General features: G+C 47.2%; 1 protein-coding gene across 9 annotated transcripts in view; it reads right to left on the reverse strand.

Moving 5' to 3' along the window:
- PPFIBP2 (PPFIB scaffold protein 2) overlaps positions 1-17,122 on the reverse strand; it is a 205,714-nt gene that overhangs the window by 102,991 nt on the left and 85,601 nt on the right. For all 9 annotated transcript variants that reach the window (XM_090032754.1, XM_090032755.1, XM_090032752.1 and 6 more), the window contains exon 3: positions 14,808-15,022. In XM_090032754.1, coding sequence (XP_089888880.1) covers positions 14,808-15,022 — 215 coding nt within the window. The remainder of the gene's footprint in view (positions 1-14,807; positions 15,023-17,122) is intronic.

Below are 17,122 nucleotides of genomic sequence, written 5' to 3' on the forward strand. Positions count from 1 at the left end.
AGCACATGACCCCCGGGCCTATCCCAAGGTGAGTGCAGCGGCAGGAGCCCCCCCAGGCTCCTGGACGAGCTGCCCAGGCTCTACGCATCCAGCCACCTACCCCAGGGCCCCACTTATTCCAGCCCCTGCCTCTGCCCCACTCCCTCCCTCCCTCACTGTTGGACCTCGATCTGCTGCCCCCACCTTGTCCTTCCCCTGCCTTCACAGCCTGCCCTCCCCCACTGCCACAGCTGCCTGGAGCCCGGGCCCAGGCTGCCCTGAGGCCCTCTGTACTACTTGCGTTTGAGGGGCCTAAGCCCTGTTAGCCCCGGCCTTCTGCTACCTATGCTTGCGACCCTTAAAAATCACAGTGTGGAGTTCCAGTTTTTGCAGTTCCCACGTAGTTCACAACATTGCAATTTTCTTACGGCCCTACACATACCGTCTTGTTTGAATACACAGAAGCTAGCATTGTAAGTGCATTTAACACATGTTAAGTGTCCCATGTAACATGGCCCTTACATCCGGCCAGCTGAACCAAACACGTTTCAATGTAGATTGAAGTATATTTTTTCAGGGGTTTTTTTTTAAATTGATCATGAAAACTAGGTAAGTTCTCTCTTTCCTTGATAACAAGTCTTTCAATCAAAGGATTTTTTTATTTTTTGCAGTTCACATTTTAGCCTCTTTAAAAAAACAAATGAAAACCTAGTAATTACTTTTAAACATTGATATTTGAAAATAATTAGAGCTGTGCATCATATTAAATCAATAGGAAGCACTTGAAATTGCTCTGGCAGGATGTTACATAAAATGAAAAACCATCAACAAGTAGACTGTTTGACACAAAGAGAAAGAGGAAATTTTTTAAAAGCATATTTGTCAATTGCTTTGCTGAAGAAGAGAAGCAACTCAAGTAAACATCTGAAAGATATTTTGATAAATACTAATTTTCCATTTCCATCATTCAAAATCTTTCTAAGAGCTAATGAGAATCACTCTACCCCAAATTTGGATTCTTGAAAATATATTGCTGAGCCCCCTCAATATTAATAAAAGGAGAGGATGTTTCAATGGCAGTGGCAAGTACAGTTTGAAGTATGGTGCCCTGATGGCAGAGGTTCACAACAACCCATATTCAGACACTGCCTGGGGATCTCTGCTCCTAAAGATCATCCCCAATTACATAGAGAAAACTACATTTTTACTGTGGACACCAGAAGGATAACTGGTCATTACTGTGCCATGGGCAGTGGTGCCACATGGTACAGAAGCAGCAGCAATGACCAGAGATTTGCTTTCTAGAGGGGAAGCTTTTTTAAAAGAGCATTTTCATCTCTTCCCCTTGAGAAAGAGAATGTAAACAGAAACAACATAATATGCATTACTTATCAACAACAGTAATCTGAGGGGAATGGGATTTGCTTGGAAAGCTAGTGGTGGGGACAAGATGGGGGGAGAGAAAAAGCACATACACAAAAGCACTTCATAAAGTGGGAGAGTTCAAACTCTGCCACTCCCTAGCCAAGGGGGAGCTCAGAGCTCAGTTTTCATTAGCAGCATGACTGAAAGTATCAAAATATCTTTCAAATGTTTCCTTGAGTTTCTTCTCTTCTGACCAACCCTGCCAGCAGTTCTCTAGCTCCCCTTGCTGAAGGGCTGGCAGAGCAAGTTCTTGGGGCACTTTCTTTTGAACAGCTTACTCTGTGAACATGAAGCAGACCACATGGTGTCACAGTTTCCAAAAAGCAATATTACCTGTTGCTTCATGGAAATTACACCTTCTAGGGGCCTAAGTGAACTTATTACAATTCTAGCATTCTGCTCAACTGGGACATAAGGGTTAACTTGAAACTTAGTTAAGAGAACAGAAAAACTCTCCTTGAACAATTTTTGATACTTAAAATACTTAACAAACAAAATAGTAAGTGCTATTTTTAATTACTGCGAAACATCAAAATTAGGAGGTGGGCATGGCTTAGAATTCAAAAGTATATAAAAATATTTATATCAGATTTTCCTACTCATCTTTTTTCCCCACCATCTGGCAAACAGAGTTATCATGTTTGCCAGAATTAATTTTTTAAAAATGAATATGGTTAGGAAAATACTGACATTTTTTCAAGAGTCAGAAGCTCACTAAAGGCCAATGTATAATGCTCCATGTTGAAGTAACTACAGACTTTTTACTTGAAGCAAGTCTTCCTTTAGGTTTCAGTGAAATAGGATTCTCACTTGTTTTAAAATTAGGCTATAATCATTTTAAGTGAACTGAAGTCAAACATTCTTAAGGGAAAAGGGTCTGTGCAAAAATGTGGTAACACACACACACTAGCAATGCAGAATTACATTTGGAGTTAGCAAAAAAAGAGATAACTCAATATGCATCATTTAGCTCACCAAGTCAAAACAGTCAGTGGTTTTTAATGCTGAAATTACTACCCACTTTATGATATGCCATTTGGTCACTGAGCTACTCAAATATTTAACAAATAACTCTGATACTGAAGTTGCTTCATAGACAGTTCTCTATGATAATTCTAGCTTCCTCTTTAGTTTGCCAGACAACGATATTTCTGGGCACAAAGCATTTCTAAACACAGTTCTGGTCACCCAGAGGCATAGATTCTCAAAAGAATTAGAACATTACAGCTGCCCAATTAAACACCTTTGCTTTTTCAAAACAATAGTCCTGTTCTAAACTACAGTCTTAATTCTGACTCACCTACCCTGCCACAAAAGGGGAAGGCTTGTCTCACTGTATTTGGAATCAGTCTTCCAAGTGGCGCTAGAAACTTGAGGTACACTCAAAAGCCTGCGAGGACTGGATGCACCTCTTCCTTCTTTCCTTTCTCTACCAAAACACTGAACTAACATAGCTATTGGGGCCAATACCCCATGCACATTTTGTCTGTTTGGCGCTCTAGCTGCAAATAGTAAGCTCTTCATGCAGGCCCAACTGTCCAAGATTTGAATTTCATCAAAGTAGGAGGCACAGTCATTTACACACATTGCCTTTCCATGCTGTGTTGCTGCTCCTCTCCACATAGGTGGCTAGTGAGAGCATCCAGCTCGCTGGTTTGTCCAAGGAATGATCTTCAATAAACTTAGAGATGCATGCAGCCCTGTCCTGGGAAAAAAGCATTAGCATATTTTATCCCACATAATTCAGAGGGACTTGAACCTTTATTGGATTCCGGGACAAAAGGCCTTCTCCTGGGACAAATGCAATGTCTCTTTACATCCTCCATAGACTCCTGATTTTTTTATGCCATGCAGTTAAGTATTTCAAAGGAAGGATGCACAGAATGATGTACCACATCCATTAAATATAGTAAAGCTTTGGAATACATTTTGGCTAGGGACAGACATTCAAAAAGCCTGGGCCTGAATTGATTCTTTGCAGGTTAGTCTAAACTTCCTAGATTGAACCAGTTCGCAACTGTACAGGCATTCTCTCTGGACTGAGGAAATTCAGGCACATACCTGCAGTGGCTCAGGCTAGAAGCCAGGGTTTGCTGGACTAGCCCTCCCTTCCCTTCTACAATGCTGAGCTGAGGAGGTAAAGGGGAGGCATAGCCAGGCCCCAGCAGGACCCTCTGATTAGGGAGGGGTGTAAACCCCCACCCAGCCTGCACTGTCCCATGCTTTTCCCTACTCACTGCTCTAGGAGCAGGAGTGTTCCTGCCCCCAGCCCCTGATCAGCACTCTGAGAGGCAAAGGATGTGTGTAGGGTGAATGTATCTGTTGATGATACTGAGCTTTTCAATCTCCCCATCCTTGCTTGTTCATACTGTCTGCAAACCTGACAGGTGAGGGAGCCATCACAGGCCTGATAACATGATGTTTATCAGCCTATCTACAAAACAAAAGCCTCTCTCTTAGTTCAAGTTCTCCTTAAACAGATTTTTCAAAGAAAGGAAGGGAGGGAACATTACCACTGACCTGTTGATTAGATCCAAAAAACCCTAAGCAGACACTGTTCTGTCTGCCTTTGTTCTGTCCCAGTGAAATTGGAGACACACGCACAGAGTCACCTGCCAGCATTAGCTAGCATACCACATGCATAGGGTCTATGGGGCTGGGATCCATTCTGTGGGAGGGAAGGAGGGAAGGGATCCCTACTTGAGCAGCAAACAACCGGGGGAGGGGGGGGAGGATGCGGGGCAAGGGGAAGCAAGGCAGACCTTGCTGTGCTTGCCTTCTCTGCTGGAGCTCTGGCTAGGGAGCAGAGGGCTAGCCCTGTTCTCTGGAATACACAGCTCAGTCCAGGACTGCAAAACATCTGGGATACTGGGGGACTCTGGTTTAACTTAAACCAGGAACAGGTCAGAGACAGACATTGCATAAACTGGTTTAATGCAAATCAGTTAAGTCTGACACTACATTCAACCAGGTTTATCTTTAATCTGTTTTAGCCATTTTGAAACTGGTTTATGTGCACTGAACGCATGTTCTGCTACAGGTATATACCAGTTTCTGGTCACTGAAACCAGTTTATGTGTAATGTCTGTCCCAAGTCCTTAATGTTACAGAAACATCAGGAGCTTCAATGGAATCTCTTTGCAAAGTCACACTGTAGCTTCTAGAACCTCAAATCTCAGGATGAAAGACAGAAAATTTATAAGCCTTGTTGTTTGAGCCAATGGCCTTACTGAATTTAATTTCCAGTACGACAGATGGATTGTACTTAGGGGCTTATATCATTCCCTTTAAATCTTTTTGGATCAGATGCATGTTTTCAGAAGTTCACAAATCAATTCTACTTAAACTGTGGTCCCCACCACTGTTTTCACAATAAAAAATTAAAGCAGACATTTATAAAAATACAGGTAAAGAATTCTTGGTTATGTTATTCCTATTATTATAAGAACATAGCTAAATTTCCTGGAATCCTACATACCTATATCTAGAGTACAGCAAACATCCTAGAGAATGCTACCATTTTAATTGTGTTAAATTTAAAATAGATTTAGTGCTTGTGAAAAGTACCTAACGGCCAAAAGCATCTCATTTATTTATAGAATATTGTATAACATGGATAATGGTCATTGAAACTTTGTGTTCATCAGCATGTCAATGTAACTCAATCCTGATCCAGTCAGCCCAAACTCCATGGCCTTATCCACCCTAGCAAACTTTGCAGCTGCAATTCACCACCGGTGGTAGCAATAGTAGAATTTGTAAGCTCCTCGGGCAGGGAGTCCTAATATGTTTGTACTGGCCACTGCATAAGGGTGTGTGCACTTCAGTTGCTGCAAGAGGACTCTATTCTCTACAGCAGTGGTTTTCAACTTTTTTCCATATTTGAATGGAGGCGTGGACTCTTTTGAATTATAAGTGGCATGTATTAGAGTAATCTTCCACAGACCCCCTAGATATGGTCTGCAGACCTCCAAGAATCCCCAGGTCACAGGTTGAAAACCACTGTTCTACAACTCAGGGATATCTGAAATGCCCTCCATAAGGTAAGAAGACCTAGAAATAAGGTAAAGTGCTATCTGTATGACAGATTAAAGGATTGAATTGTGTTTATGAAGTTTGCTAATGCAGACGCAACACATGAGAACCTTTGTTGACCAAGATAAGGTTTTCCTAGGGACAGAAGTTACACATAAACTGGTATAAGTGATCAGAAACCAGTTCAAACCTGTAACAGAACAGAAGTTCATTGTACATAAACCAGTTTCAAATGGCTGAAACTGGTTTGCGATAAACCTGGTTGAATGTAGTATCAGACTTAACTGACTGAAGTCAAACCAGTTTATGGAATTTGTGTCTCAGACCCCTTCCTGGTTTAAGTTAAATCAGAGTCTCTCAGCATCCCAGCATGCCCTGCAGCCCTGGCTGGGCTGTGCTGTCTGTTCCAGCCAAGCAGCGTTGGCCCCACCTCTCTCCCCCCTAGTCAGAGCACTATCACTGCTCCAGCCGGCTGAGAAAGGACAGGGGTGTATGAAACCCTGCAATAGAGTCCTGTCAGGTTTGCCAGGCAGGGGGGTAGCAGCCCTTGCCAGTAGTCCCCAGCCCCCACCAAACTCACTGCTCCAGTGGCAGGAGAGGGGGCATGGACAGGTTCCAGTACCTTCAGGGGAAGGGGGATTTAATCCCCCCATTGCAGGGGTGCCAGTGTGGGCACTGATAGAGTGATAGGCTCCGTTCATGCACCCAGGGCCACAGCGGCCAGATGCCAGTAGCCTGAGGGGAATGGGAGGGTTTAATTCCCCCACTGCAGGCAGCAATGGGGTGGGGGTACTAACATGGTGCTGACTCTGTCCCATGCTGCAGATTGCTTGAAGCAGGGCCCACACCACAGCACTTGGGCCAAGTCCCTCAAAGGAGTGACCAGCCAGCTGGAGGGTTGGGGGATGTGACCTGGCTGTGGTTGGAGGGGAGCTGGGATGTGGGAAGCAGCAGAGGGAGGCAATGGAGTGCTGTAGCCCGGTCTGGCCTGGCCCAACAGACCAGGAGCGTAGACAGCTACTGGCCTGCAGCAGCCCGCCTCTCCCTCTCCCAGTGGCAAAGGAAACCATTGTGGTGTGCGGAAGTGAGGCACCTGTCACCCACTGCCTGCTTGCGGCAGAACCAGGTGCTCGGGGCATGCTGCTGTGGGATGGACTGGGCTGCACTCCTGGGCTGAGGGGCTGGGCCACACCAGGCTGCAGTGGTCCACTGCCTTCCCCCTCCACTGCCCATGCCCCTGGATTGTAACAGCCGACCCTGAGTGCCTGGTGCCACTGCAAGCAGGCAGCTTGTGACAGGTGCCTCACCTCTGTCCACCACGATGCTTTGCTCCACTGTTGCTGCCAGGAGAGGCAGGGGGCAGGGAGCCACACTGCAGCCGCAGCCCACCTGCAAACCATAGCCCCCACTTTGGGGGATCCTTGCCACCTGGGGCTGCCCCAGCTCAGGCCATGCTTCTGCAGTCAGGCTCTGTAACTAGTCCTGGCTTCCCCACCTCCCCCCCACAGCCAGGTCACATCCCTCCTCCTTCCCTCCTGCTCCCCTGTGGCCAGCTGGCTGCTCCTTGGAGGGACTTGGCCCAGGGTGCCATGTTGGTTACCCTACTGCTGCTGCATGCAATGAGGGGCTTAAATCCCTCCTTCCCCTCAAACTACTGGCATTTGGCCACCACAGCCCCAGCTGCACAAGTGAAGCCGATCAGTGCCTGTGCCACCCACCCCTGCAATGGGGGGATTATACACTCACTTCCTCTCGGGCTTCCAAGGTCTGGTCCCACTCCCATTCCTGCTGCCAGCCAGTGAGTGAGTGAGGATGGGAGGGGCTGGGGACCCCTAGCTTCCCCTCTTCCCTTCCAGGCACACCCTGATTGTGGTCCCTGCAGGCTAGGGTGGGGGTTTAAATCCATCCCTAATAATATTTAGGCCTGCCCAGGCCTGGCCATGTCACTTCCCTCAGCTTAATTTCCCTCCAGGGGAGGGTTTGCCACCTGGCTTATGGCCTGAGCTACTGCAGGTATGTGCCTGCATTTCCAGAGTGAAAAGTGAATGTCTGTTCACTTGCTTGCCTGTTCAATCTATGCAGGTTAGACTAACCCGCAAAAATTGAATCAATTCAAACTCTGATTTTTTGAATGTCTTTACCTAGACTTTAGGTTTACACATTGATACAGTACAGAAGAACTAGACTAGGGTCACCAATCTGCTTTCTTATATTGTAGGTGCACAGAACAGCCAACATATGGTTTCTGTCACTATCAACGTGGGGCCACATTTGAACTGGTGACCTAGAGGTGAAAGGTTTTGTATCCAGTTACAAATCCCCAGATGCAATTACTTTTCTCTTTTATAACAGAACTAGTACTCAGATGTTGTGTTCTTTTACAATAAAAGGAGGGACGGTGAATTGTGTCTACACAGTCAACATTAAACTTTATTTTGAAAAGTTTTTTTCAACAAGCTTTTTTTCCTTCAAGGGAAAATGATTCTGCACTCAGTAAAAACTTGCTGCAAGGAGTTTAAGTAGTCATTTGCATTAGCCCTTTACCAAAAACTGATAAAAAAGCAACGAGTAGTTTGATGGGTCATTTTTTTCTTGTTTTGATACTCTGCATTTCACAAAGAGTCAATTATTCTTCTTTATGTGGTGTCATTTATGGCTGTGAAATTTCCCCGAGCATTTCAGCATTTAATGTGGACGTGCTATACACATGAGCAAAAAAACTTAATAGGCATGAAGAGAGGGGACAGACTGGACAGTGTTTTAGATAAAAAGAGTTTTATTATTCTAAAATTATATCAGTATAGTGAAGTCAATGGTTGGCATATTCTGGTAGACATAGGAATATATTGGCTATCGATCAAATTGCAGAAGGCAAAAATCAGTCTAGAATTACATTTCGCATACTTGTTTCATCTATTAAAAGACACATGCTCATCTATTAAGAGGAATTTGGTATTTTTTTTCCCCATCTTTTCCTGGATATGCAGGCAGGAGTAGCTAGGAATAACAGGAATATTTTTTTACCCCATCTTTTTCTATAGAATGTTAAACAATATAGGAACTGTCATACTGGTTCAGACCTGAAGTCTCTAACAATTGCTGGTGCATCTTCAAGAAGAAGGTGCAAGAAACTTTGAGTTTGTATGTGGGGTAATCTGTTCCCATGGAAGGTTTTGTTCTGGTCTTTATTAGACAGTGTTTTTAATTTGAATCATGAGATATCCCTACTCTGATTTTTGCTTTATTAATTACAAAAGTTCTGGTCATAACACCCAATGTTTGCAATGTTTTTCCTCCACAATTACCAAAAAGCACTTTGCAAGGACTATTCAGAAGCTGCTTTTAGCAAAGAATGGCAGGGCTTGCTATATGAGGTATTTTATGTCTGTATTGCCTGGAGTGTACTGGTCACTAATTTATTTTGGGTTTCCATCCATCTTTTGATTTTAGTACTCAGGCCTGAAACTGTGACATTCTCAGCCTTGGGTTCTTAAATCTGGAATGCATGACCTAGGTTCACTGCAGACTTTGCTGACCTATCTTTTTGGTCAGATTTGTCCCTGATGCCTGATCAGAGCTGCTACCATTTAGTAGGAGAATTCTTTGGGAATTACTTTGACAATTTTCCATTTTTACATCTATGCTAAGAAAGTGTTAGATATACTTTTATAAATAAGGAGAATTAGTGCACGCAAAGCTGGGGTCAGAATTTATAGTTCACTAAGATTCATACCCTGCTTTCCTGTGCACTCACTTCCTTTTGTGGACAAACCTTATGCAACAATAAAAAATGGTTCAGAGTTTATAGATAAAGTGAAAACTACAGGAAAACACAGGAGACTTAACGTATTTCACAAGAGACCTAAGAGATGGTTTGCTCGGTAAAACATACTGCCCAAATGCTATACACAAATCAACACAATTTATGAAGCACTAGACAGAGTTGCAAGATTTGTGAATACTGATGTCTTAAAAGGAAACTGTGGCTTCTATTTCCCCATGAAAAAAACGACTGCATCACGGAATACGTATTATTTACAAGATTAGTATAGAACAAGAAATTTAAAGTCAGGTGGTAGAACACTGCTTGTAACCTACCTGTTGGGGCTATGAAGCTTGCATTTGTACTATAGCAGTCAGTGACCATACCTGGGTGACAGCGATCATTGCCTGCTGGAATTCACCATCCAGTGCAAGGTGGCAAAGGCATGCAGTAAGGCAGCGGCCCTAGATTTTAGGAGGGCAGATTTCAACGAGCTAAGGAGGATAGTTGGAGAAGCGCTGAGGTCCCGGGGGGGAGGGGAGCCAGGTGTCCAAGGAGAGTGGTCACTCCTTAAGGAGACGATCCTCCAAGCCCAAAGGAAGGTAATCCCAACGAGGATCAAAGGGAGCAGGAGAGCACACAAGCCCCTGTGGCTCACCAAAAGAATCTGGGAATGTCTCCTTGCTAAAAAGGAGGCTTATACCCAGTGGAAAGAAGGGGTCATCACCAGGGAGGGCTATTCTGTAGTTGCTCGGGGATGTAGGGGGGGCAGTTAGGAAGGCCAAGGCAGAGATGGAACTGGGGCTAGCTTCCCAGATTAAGGACAATAAGAAGTCTTTTTTTAAATATGTAGGGGGTAAAAAGAAGGTCCCGGGTAATGTGGGGCCCTTGCAGGATGACATGGGAAACTCGGTCGTCACACCAGACGGCAAAGCTAACATGTTTAACGATTTCTTTGCCTCCGTCTTCCTAAGTAGGGACCAGAACAGCCACCTCTCTGCTGGGCCCCCCTTGGGCCCCAGGGGAGGCACACCTGGGCCACGGGTTAGCGAGGATTTAGTTAGGGAGCTTCTGGAGGGGTTGGACGTATTCAAGTCAGCTGGTCCGGATGATCTCCACCCTAGAGTTCTAAAGGAACTGGCCAGGGTCATTGCAAGTCCCCTGGCACAACTTTATGAGTACTCGTGGTGCTCTGGTGAGATACCGGAGGACTGGAAGAGGGCCAACGTGGTCCCCATCTTCAAAAAAGGCAGGAAGGAGGACCCGGGAAACTATAGGCCGGTTAGTCTCACCTTGATCCTAGGCAAGCTGTTCGAGAAAATTATGCTGGCACACATCCAGGAGGGGCCAGCAGGAGACTGCATGCTTAGGGGCAACCAACATGGGTTCATCAGTGGCAGGTCCTGTCAGACCAACCTGGTGGACTTTTAGGATCAGATCACCAGATCGTTAGATGCAGGGGTAGCAGCGGATATAATCTTCCTGGACTTCCGGCAGGCTTTTGACACCGTCTCTCACCCTGTTCTCATTAAGAAACTGGGGGGCTAAGGTGTAGACACCCACACAGTCAAATGGGTCGCCAACTGGCTGGAGGGCCGCACCCAGAGGGTGGTAGTAGATGGGTCCTTCTCAACCTGGAAGGACGTGGGCAGTGGGGCTCTGCAGGGCTCGGTCCTCGGGCCCGCACTGTTCAACACCTTCATCAGCAATTTGGATGAGGGGGTAAAAAGCACCCTGTTCAAATTTTCTGCTGACACTAAGATGTGGGGGGACGTGGGTACATTGGAAGGATGCAACAGGCTATAATCAGACCTCGACAGGTTACAAGGGTGGGCGGACAAGAATAGGATGGGTTTCAACACAGACAAGTGCAAGGTGATGCACCTCAGGAGGAACAACCGGCACCATACCTACAGGTTGGGGAACTCCCCTCTTATCAGCACGGAGGCGGAAAGGGATCTGGGGGTCATCATTGACTCCAAGATGAACATGGGCCGGCAGTGTGGAGAGGCAGTCAGGAAGGCACCTTGGCATGCATCCACAGATGCATCTCGAGCAGGTCCAAGGAGGTGATCCTCCCCCTCTATGTGGCACTGGTCAGGCCGCCGCTGGAGTATTGCGTCCAATTCTGGGCGCCGCACTTCAGGAGGGATGTCGACGGCATGGAGAGAGTCCAGAGGAGGGCCACTCGTATGATCAGGGGACAACAGGGCAGGCCCTATGAGGACAGGCTGCAGGACCTGAACCTGTTCAGCCTCCACAAGAGAAGGCTGAGGGGGGATCTTGTGGCCTGTTATAAACTAGTCAGGGGGGGATCAGCAGGTATTGGGGAAGTTACTGTTTCCCCAAGCACCGCCAGGAGTGACCAGGAATAACGGTCACAAGCTGGCAGAGGGTAGATTTAGGTTAGATATCAGGAGGCGCTACTTCACAGTCAGGGCAGCTAGGGTCTGGAACCAGCTTCCAAGAGAAGTGGTGCAGGCTCCTACCCTGGGGGTGTTTAAGAAGAGGTTAGATGAACATCTTGCTGGGGTCATTTGACCCCAGTATTCTTTCTTGGTAAGGCAGGGGGTCGGACTAGATGATCTGCTCAGGTCCCTTCTGACCCTACAAACTATGAAACTATGAAAAGCACCAGATCCCAGCTCACCTGAACTTTGTAGCTCAGGGATAATCAGAGTGTGCATGATGCTTTAAAATGTAAAGGATTGCCTGAATTACTAAAACTTTATATTATTAAAAGAACTTCCTTCACCTTCCCACAAAGGCCAGGACCTGAGATTCTGACTGAATTTTCACTTAGAACTCGGCATATGAGTATGCCCTAGGATTTGATACAGATTCAAATGATAAAAAACTAAATGAAATCTTTTTAAAAAAGCAAAATAAAAAACTACATTAAAATCTGCACCAACTTCCTTTCATGTTTCCAAATTTTTGGTTCAGAGAACAGCACTTCTAAAGTATGTAGACAGAAAAGTGGGTAACAAAAAAACCTAAAAGGGGAAGACCTTCCAGAACTATTAGCATATGTTAATTTCAAGGCAGCTAAAAAGCAAGTGAAACAGGGTAGTAAAGATAAATGATGAGGAAGCAAAATGGACTGATACAACAAATTTAACCCTCACCCATCAACACAACTAAACTTTTCTGAAACTTTGAAAATTATTGGTCGAGATCATAAGTACCAAACCAGTGCCTTTGGAGAAGAATTTTGGCATTCCACTTGTGTTTCTTCTCTCTCGCCTCCAGTGAGGTCTTTTTATCTTTCAAGGCTAGGGACAGACATTCAAAAAGCCAGAGCCTGAACTGATTCAACCTTTGCATGTTAGTCTATCTTGTCTAGGCTGAACTGGTTAGTAACAGGACAAATATGCTGTCTGCACTGAGGCAATGCAGGCACATGCCTGCAGTTGCTCAGGGCAGATGCTGAGGGGCGCTAGAGCGGCCCTTGTTTGCAAGGAAGCTGTGGTGTGGTGGGGGGCAGGGCCAACCCAGGCTGAACTGCCCAGAGAGGGCTTTAATTCTCCCCTTCCTGTGCCAACAGGAGGAACCGGAGCCAAATCTGCCCAGCATTCCCCCCTCACTCCCTGCTTAGAATAGGCCCCTGGCTGTCCCCTCCGTCAGAGGCTGGAAGGAAGAATAATCCCGTCCCTGCCCCGCTGTGCCTCCTCCCTGCCACTGCAGCGGGAGATGGCAGGGCCCTTATTGGGGGGTGGCAGCCCCTGTCATACTGTGGGGGAGTGTGAGCCCCTTGCCAGTGAGGGGCTGCACTGCAGGGCCAGCAGAGCTGTGACCGGCTATGCGCAGCAATGCTGGGTCCCGAACAGGCCAGAGCCCTGCAGGCCTCTCGCAGCACTCCACAGCATGGTCCCCACTGGGAAGGGGCTTGCGCTCTGAGAAGCTGCTATTCTGTGCTTGGGGCAAGCCTCCTCCCGGCAGGAGGGGGCTTATTCAGCTGCTGGCATCAGAGCGCGGTTTGCCCAGCTAGACTCCAGCTGCTGCTGCTCTGTGCTAGGGCCAGTGGCTGAATAAGCCCCCTCTGGGCAGCAGAGAAGCAGCGGTGAAGCAGCTGCACCACCGCCTAGTGCAGCATGAGCACTGGGCAGGCATCTGCAGCAAACACTACCCAGTGGCAGTGAGTCGGGGGGGCCACTTTCCTCCACACAGAGCAGCAGTTTCTGGGGAGCAAACTGGTGCTCACTGCAGCGGAAAAGCATCCACTCCCCCTCCCTGTGGCTGGCTCTTCCTGCTGCAGCCACTTGGAGCCCACATGGGGGTGCCTGTGCCTGCTCTCCATTGCCACCACTGCCCTGCGGGGTGGCAGTGATGTGGCAGAGGCAGGACAGCCCCATGCAGGCTGCGAGTGGCTGCAGCAGGAAGTGCTGGCAATGGGGGAGGAAGGGGTGCTTTTCCCCCGTGCTGAGCATCAGCTCATTCCCCGCCACCACTGCTCAGACAAGACTGGCACGTACAGGGTGCGCAGAGTCAGGGCTCCATGCTACTCCCCACCTGTACCACGGGACTGAGGTGGGGGGACTGGGAGTGAGTGGGTGTGCGGCAGCCAGTGGCAGCTGGGCAGGAGCATAGGACTCACACTGGTGTCTTGGGGCTGGGGCCAGAGCCAGCGGGGCCTAGAGCAGGGCGGCAAGAGCGCAGGGTCCCGGCCAGCATGGGCTCTATGGAGCCAGATCAGCTCCCCCCTGTCCCTGCTGGTGCAGCCCAGCCCAGCTCCACAGACCCCTGCCAGCCCACACCCCGTGCCCCTACCACCCTGCTATGGGCCCTGAGCATTGGCCCCAGGACATTGATACAGGCCTCACACTCCCGCTCACTTCCACTCTCCCCCCCACCTCTTTCCCCACTTTCCTGCCTGCCCACTTTGCACTACATGGCTCCCATACCCACACACATACACATCCCCACAAACCCCCATATGCAATCACTTCTGAATATACAGGACAAATGCACACAAGTCTGGACAAAAATATATTTTTATGAGTGTTTGATTTTTAGTATGCAATTTTTCCCCCCCCCAAGATGGCAAACCCTCTTCCCCAAAGGAGTAATTCCAGGGGCAAGGGGAGGGACTTCTAGTGGTAAAGGTCAGAGGTTAGGGGCAGAACCCAAGATAGTGACCGGGGGAAGGGCACCTGTTAAGGGGCAGGGCTATCCATGCAGCCCTTGACAGCTTGCCAAAATTCGGTAAGCGGCCCTCTGTCCGAAATAACTGCCCAGCCCTGGCTTACAGTCATACCCTGAAACAGGGACCTTGAAGGGAAAAAGGTTCTGCACCTAGTTGCAAATAGTCTCATGTGACTGTTTTTATTCAGAGGAAGGCAGTGGAAACAAAACAGAAGAGAAAGCATTATTGTTTTCCCTTTACCTCCTTCTGCTTCCCCCACCACAGAGACCTGTACCACTTTGTTAGACTTTCCACCTTCTAATGTGCCAGTCTTTAGTACAAAGCATTTTTCAGGTGTAAAACTTGTTTAAATTAGTGCTGTTTGAACTCCAGGACCAAAAAAAAAAAAAAAAAAAGCATCAGGTACAGGGGTCAATGTTATTTGTGAAGCAAATGGAAGAGCTGCTACCAACTACTCACCAAATTATCTTCCAGCCATTCCCGTATGCATGCTGCCGTGGCCCCTGGTATCTGATTCCTTAATGATTCTCTCTCTCGAGGGTCCTCTAACATTTCTAGTGCCATCTTCAGGTCTTCTAGGAGATGCAGAATTTGGAATGTACCCAAATATACTGATGGAGCAGGTGACATAATGTCATAGATACCATTTGTATACTCTGCAGCTGCCCTAGTACCTAAAAGAATTAAGTAAAAGGAGGGAAGAGAGATTTTTTGAAAACCAGGTCACTAATAGATATATAGATACAATACTACAAGATTCATGCTCCAGATGCTGCTTTATGGATGTACCCAGAACTCTTCTCATAGCACTTCCGAGTTAGCTAATAAATCACCCTTTTCAGATTGAAGGGAATACCGGATCTTAGCTAAACTAAAAAAATCCATCATCACCTGCAGTTATCTTTGCCAACCATTAGATGTCACTAGTTCTTCAGTGACACATAGCTGAAAGACCCTGAACATAATGGTATTTTTCTCCTATACTGTAAGACAGCTGCATGAATCATTTTATCAGGAAACTTAGGAGAAAACAGGCTTTATTACCACAATGGGAGAAAAAGAAAGTTGCTTTGGTAGAAGAATCAGAGTTGGCTATACAGATGCCTGGTGGATCCCTCCCAGCCCTCTTGAAATAAACTCCTGAAATTATGTGAGAGTTTCCCTCAAGACACAGAACATATTCAACACCCACACCACAATATCAGTTTGGTATTAACTGAAATTGCCAGAATATTGATAGGCAATTTTAAATGGAAAGCCGATATAAAAGTTTTCTTAACCTTCCAAAAAAACCAACAAGATGGGATAAGGAGGAGACACTTTCCAATTAAGGTAAATGTAATTTATTCACCAATGCCCCCCTTCCTTCAGGTGCTAACTATACATTGACCCTAAATGCAAAAAATTCACACATTTGGACCAGTGCTTCAATATGGGAAAAGTCTTTTTTAAGTTTCCCAGTACAATAACAATTGATAACACCCTTACTTAGAAAAATTTGATAGCACAGAGGATAGCCATTAGAGATTTAAGCTTTTTTCCCACCCAAACAATCTGGGATAAATGTATAGGTGCTGAAATGGAAAAAGGTTTTTCTTGAAAAGACTAAGCGGGGAAAAAACCTCAGGAGCTGCCTTAGAGTGGTGGTGCACAACTGCCAGCCCATGAACCAAATCCAGGCCACAGATCTCTAGCACCTGGCTTGTGGGACTTCCCATGGGTTGGGAAATTTGGTGACAGGGAGAACTGGTAATTAATACCACCATCTACACCCCAGGGAATTATGCACAGAAAAATTCAAAATTATGTGCAGTTAATTAATATTTTTTCAAATCAAATATAACGCTATTTTAACCTTTTTTAGAAATATGGGCTGGTACTTGTGTGGGGGGTGGGGGTGGCTGGGTGGGATGAGTGTGGGGGGATTTGGGGGTGTGTGGGGGTGGTTATGAAGGGGCTTGGGGTGTGAATGAGTGGGTTTTGTGGATGGGTATGGATATGGAAGTGCGTGGGATTTGTGGGGGGGCTGCAAAGGGGTGTGTGTGTGTTCTTTGTGGGGGGGGATATGGAAATGCATAGGATTTGTGCAGGGAGTCTGTGGGGTTTGTGGGGGATGCCCCCGCATGTACAACACCCCACCACGTCCCCTCCCCCAGCACAACCCCCGCCCCAAACACCTCCCTCATGAATAGCCCCTGACCATCAAATGCCCCCCCCCACAGCCCCCAGGGTGCTCCTGGCCGCAGCAGGCAGAGCCCCCTGGCTGCACACTGCTCCAGCAAATTCCAGGGGCTGCATGGAGCCAACCTGGCCCGGCCTGCTGGTGTACACAGTTGGGCCAGACTTTGTGCCAGCATGTGGGGCTCACAGCACTGCAGGCAGGAGCCACATGCCGCCGCTGGGATTTGCCAGAGACACACTCCTGGGGGCTATGCCCCAGCCAGGAATGCCCTGCGGGCCTGCTGCTGCCCCCGGAGCAAGGGCTGTGCACCACAGAGTATGGGGTGTGTGGCAGGGGGATCCACACCCATGCACAAATCCCACACGCATCCCGCACTCCTGAAGGCAGGTGCTCCCCTTCCCATTCACCAGCTACACCCTGGGGAATTATGTGATATTATGTGATTATGCACATTTATACATTTGACATGCGAAATTATGCAGGCACAAAATTGTACATATCCCAGGAGTGTAACTTCTGCTGTACTCCTAAGCTCCATACAGCCAGGTCAGAGTCAGGCCATGCCCCCTTCCCCCTGCACAGCCAGATTGGG

The sequence above is a fragment of the Crocodylus siamensis genome, chromosome 2, assembly GCF_052110815.1.
Source record: "Crocodylus siamensis isolate JL-2025a chromosome 2, ASM5211081v1, whole genome shotgun sequence".
Lineage (NCBI taxonomy): Eukaryota > Metazoa > Chordata > Crocodylia > Crocodylidae > Crocodylus > Crocodylus siamensis.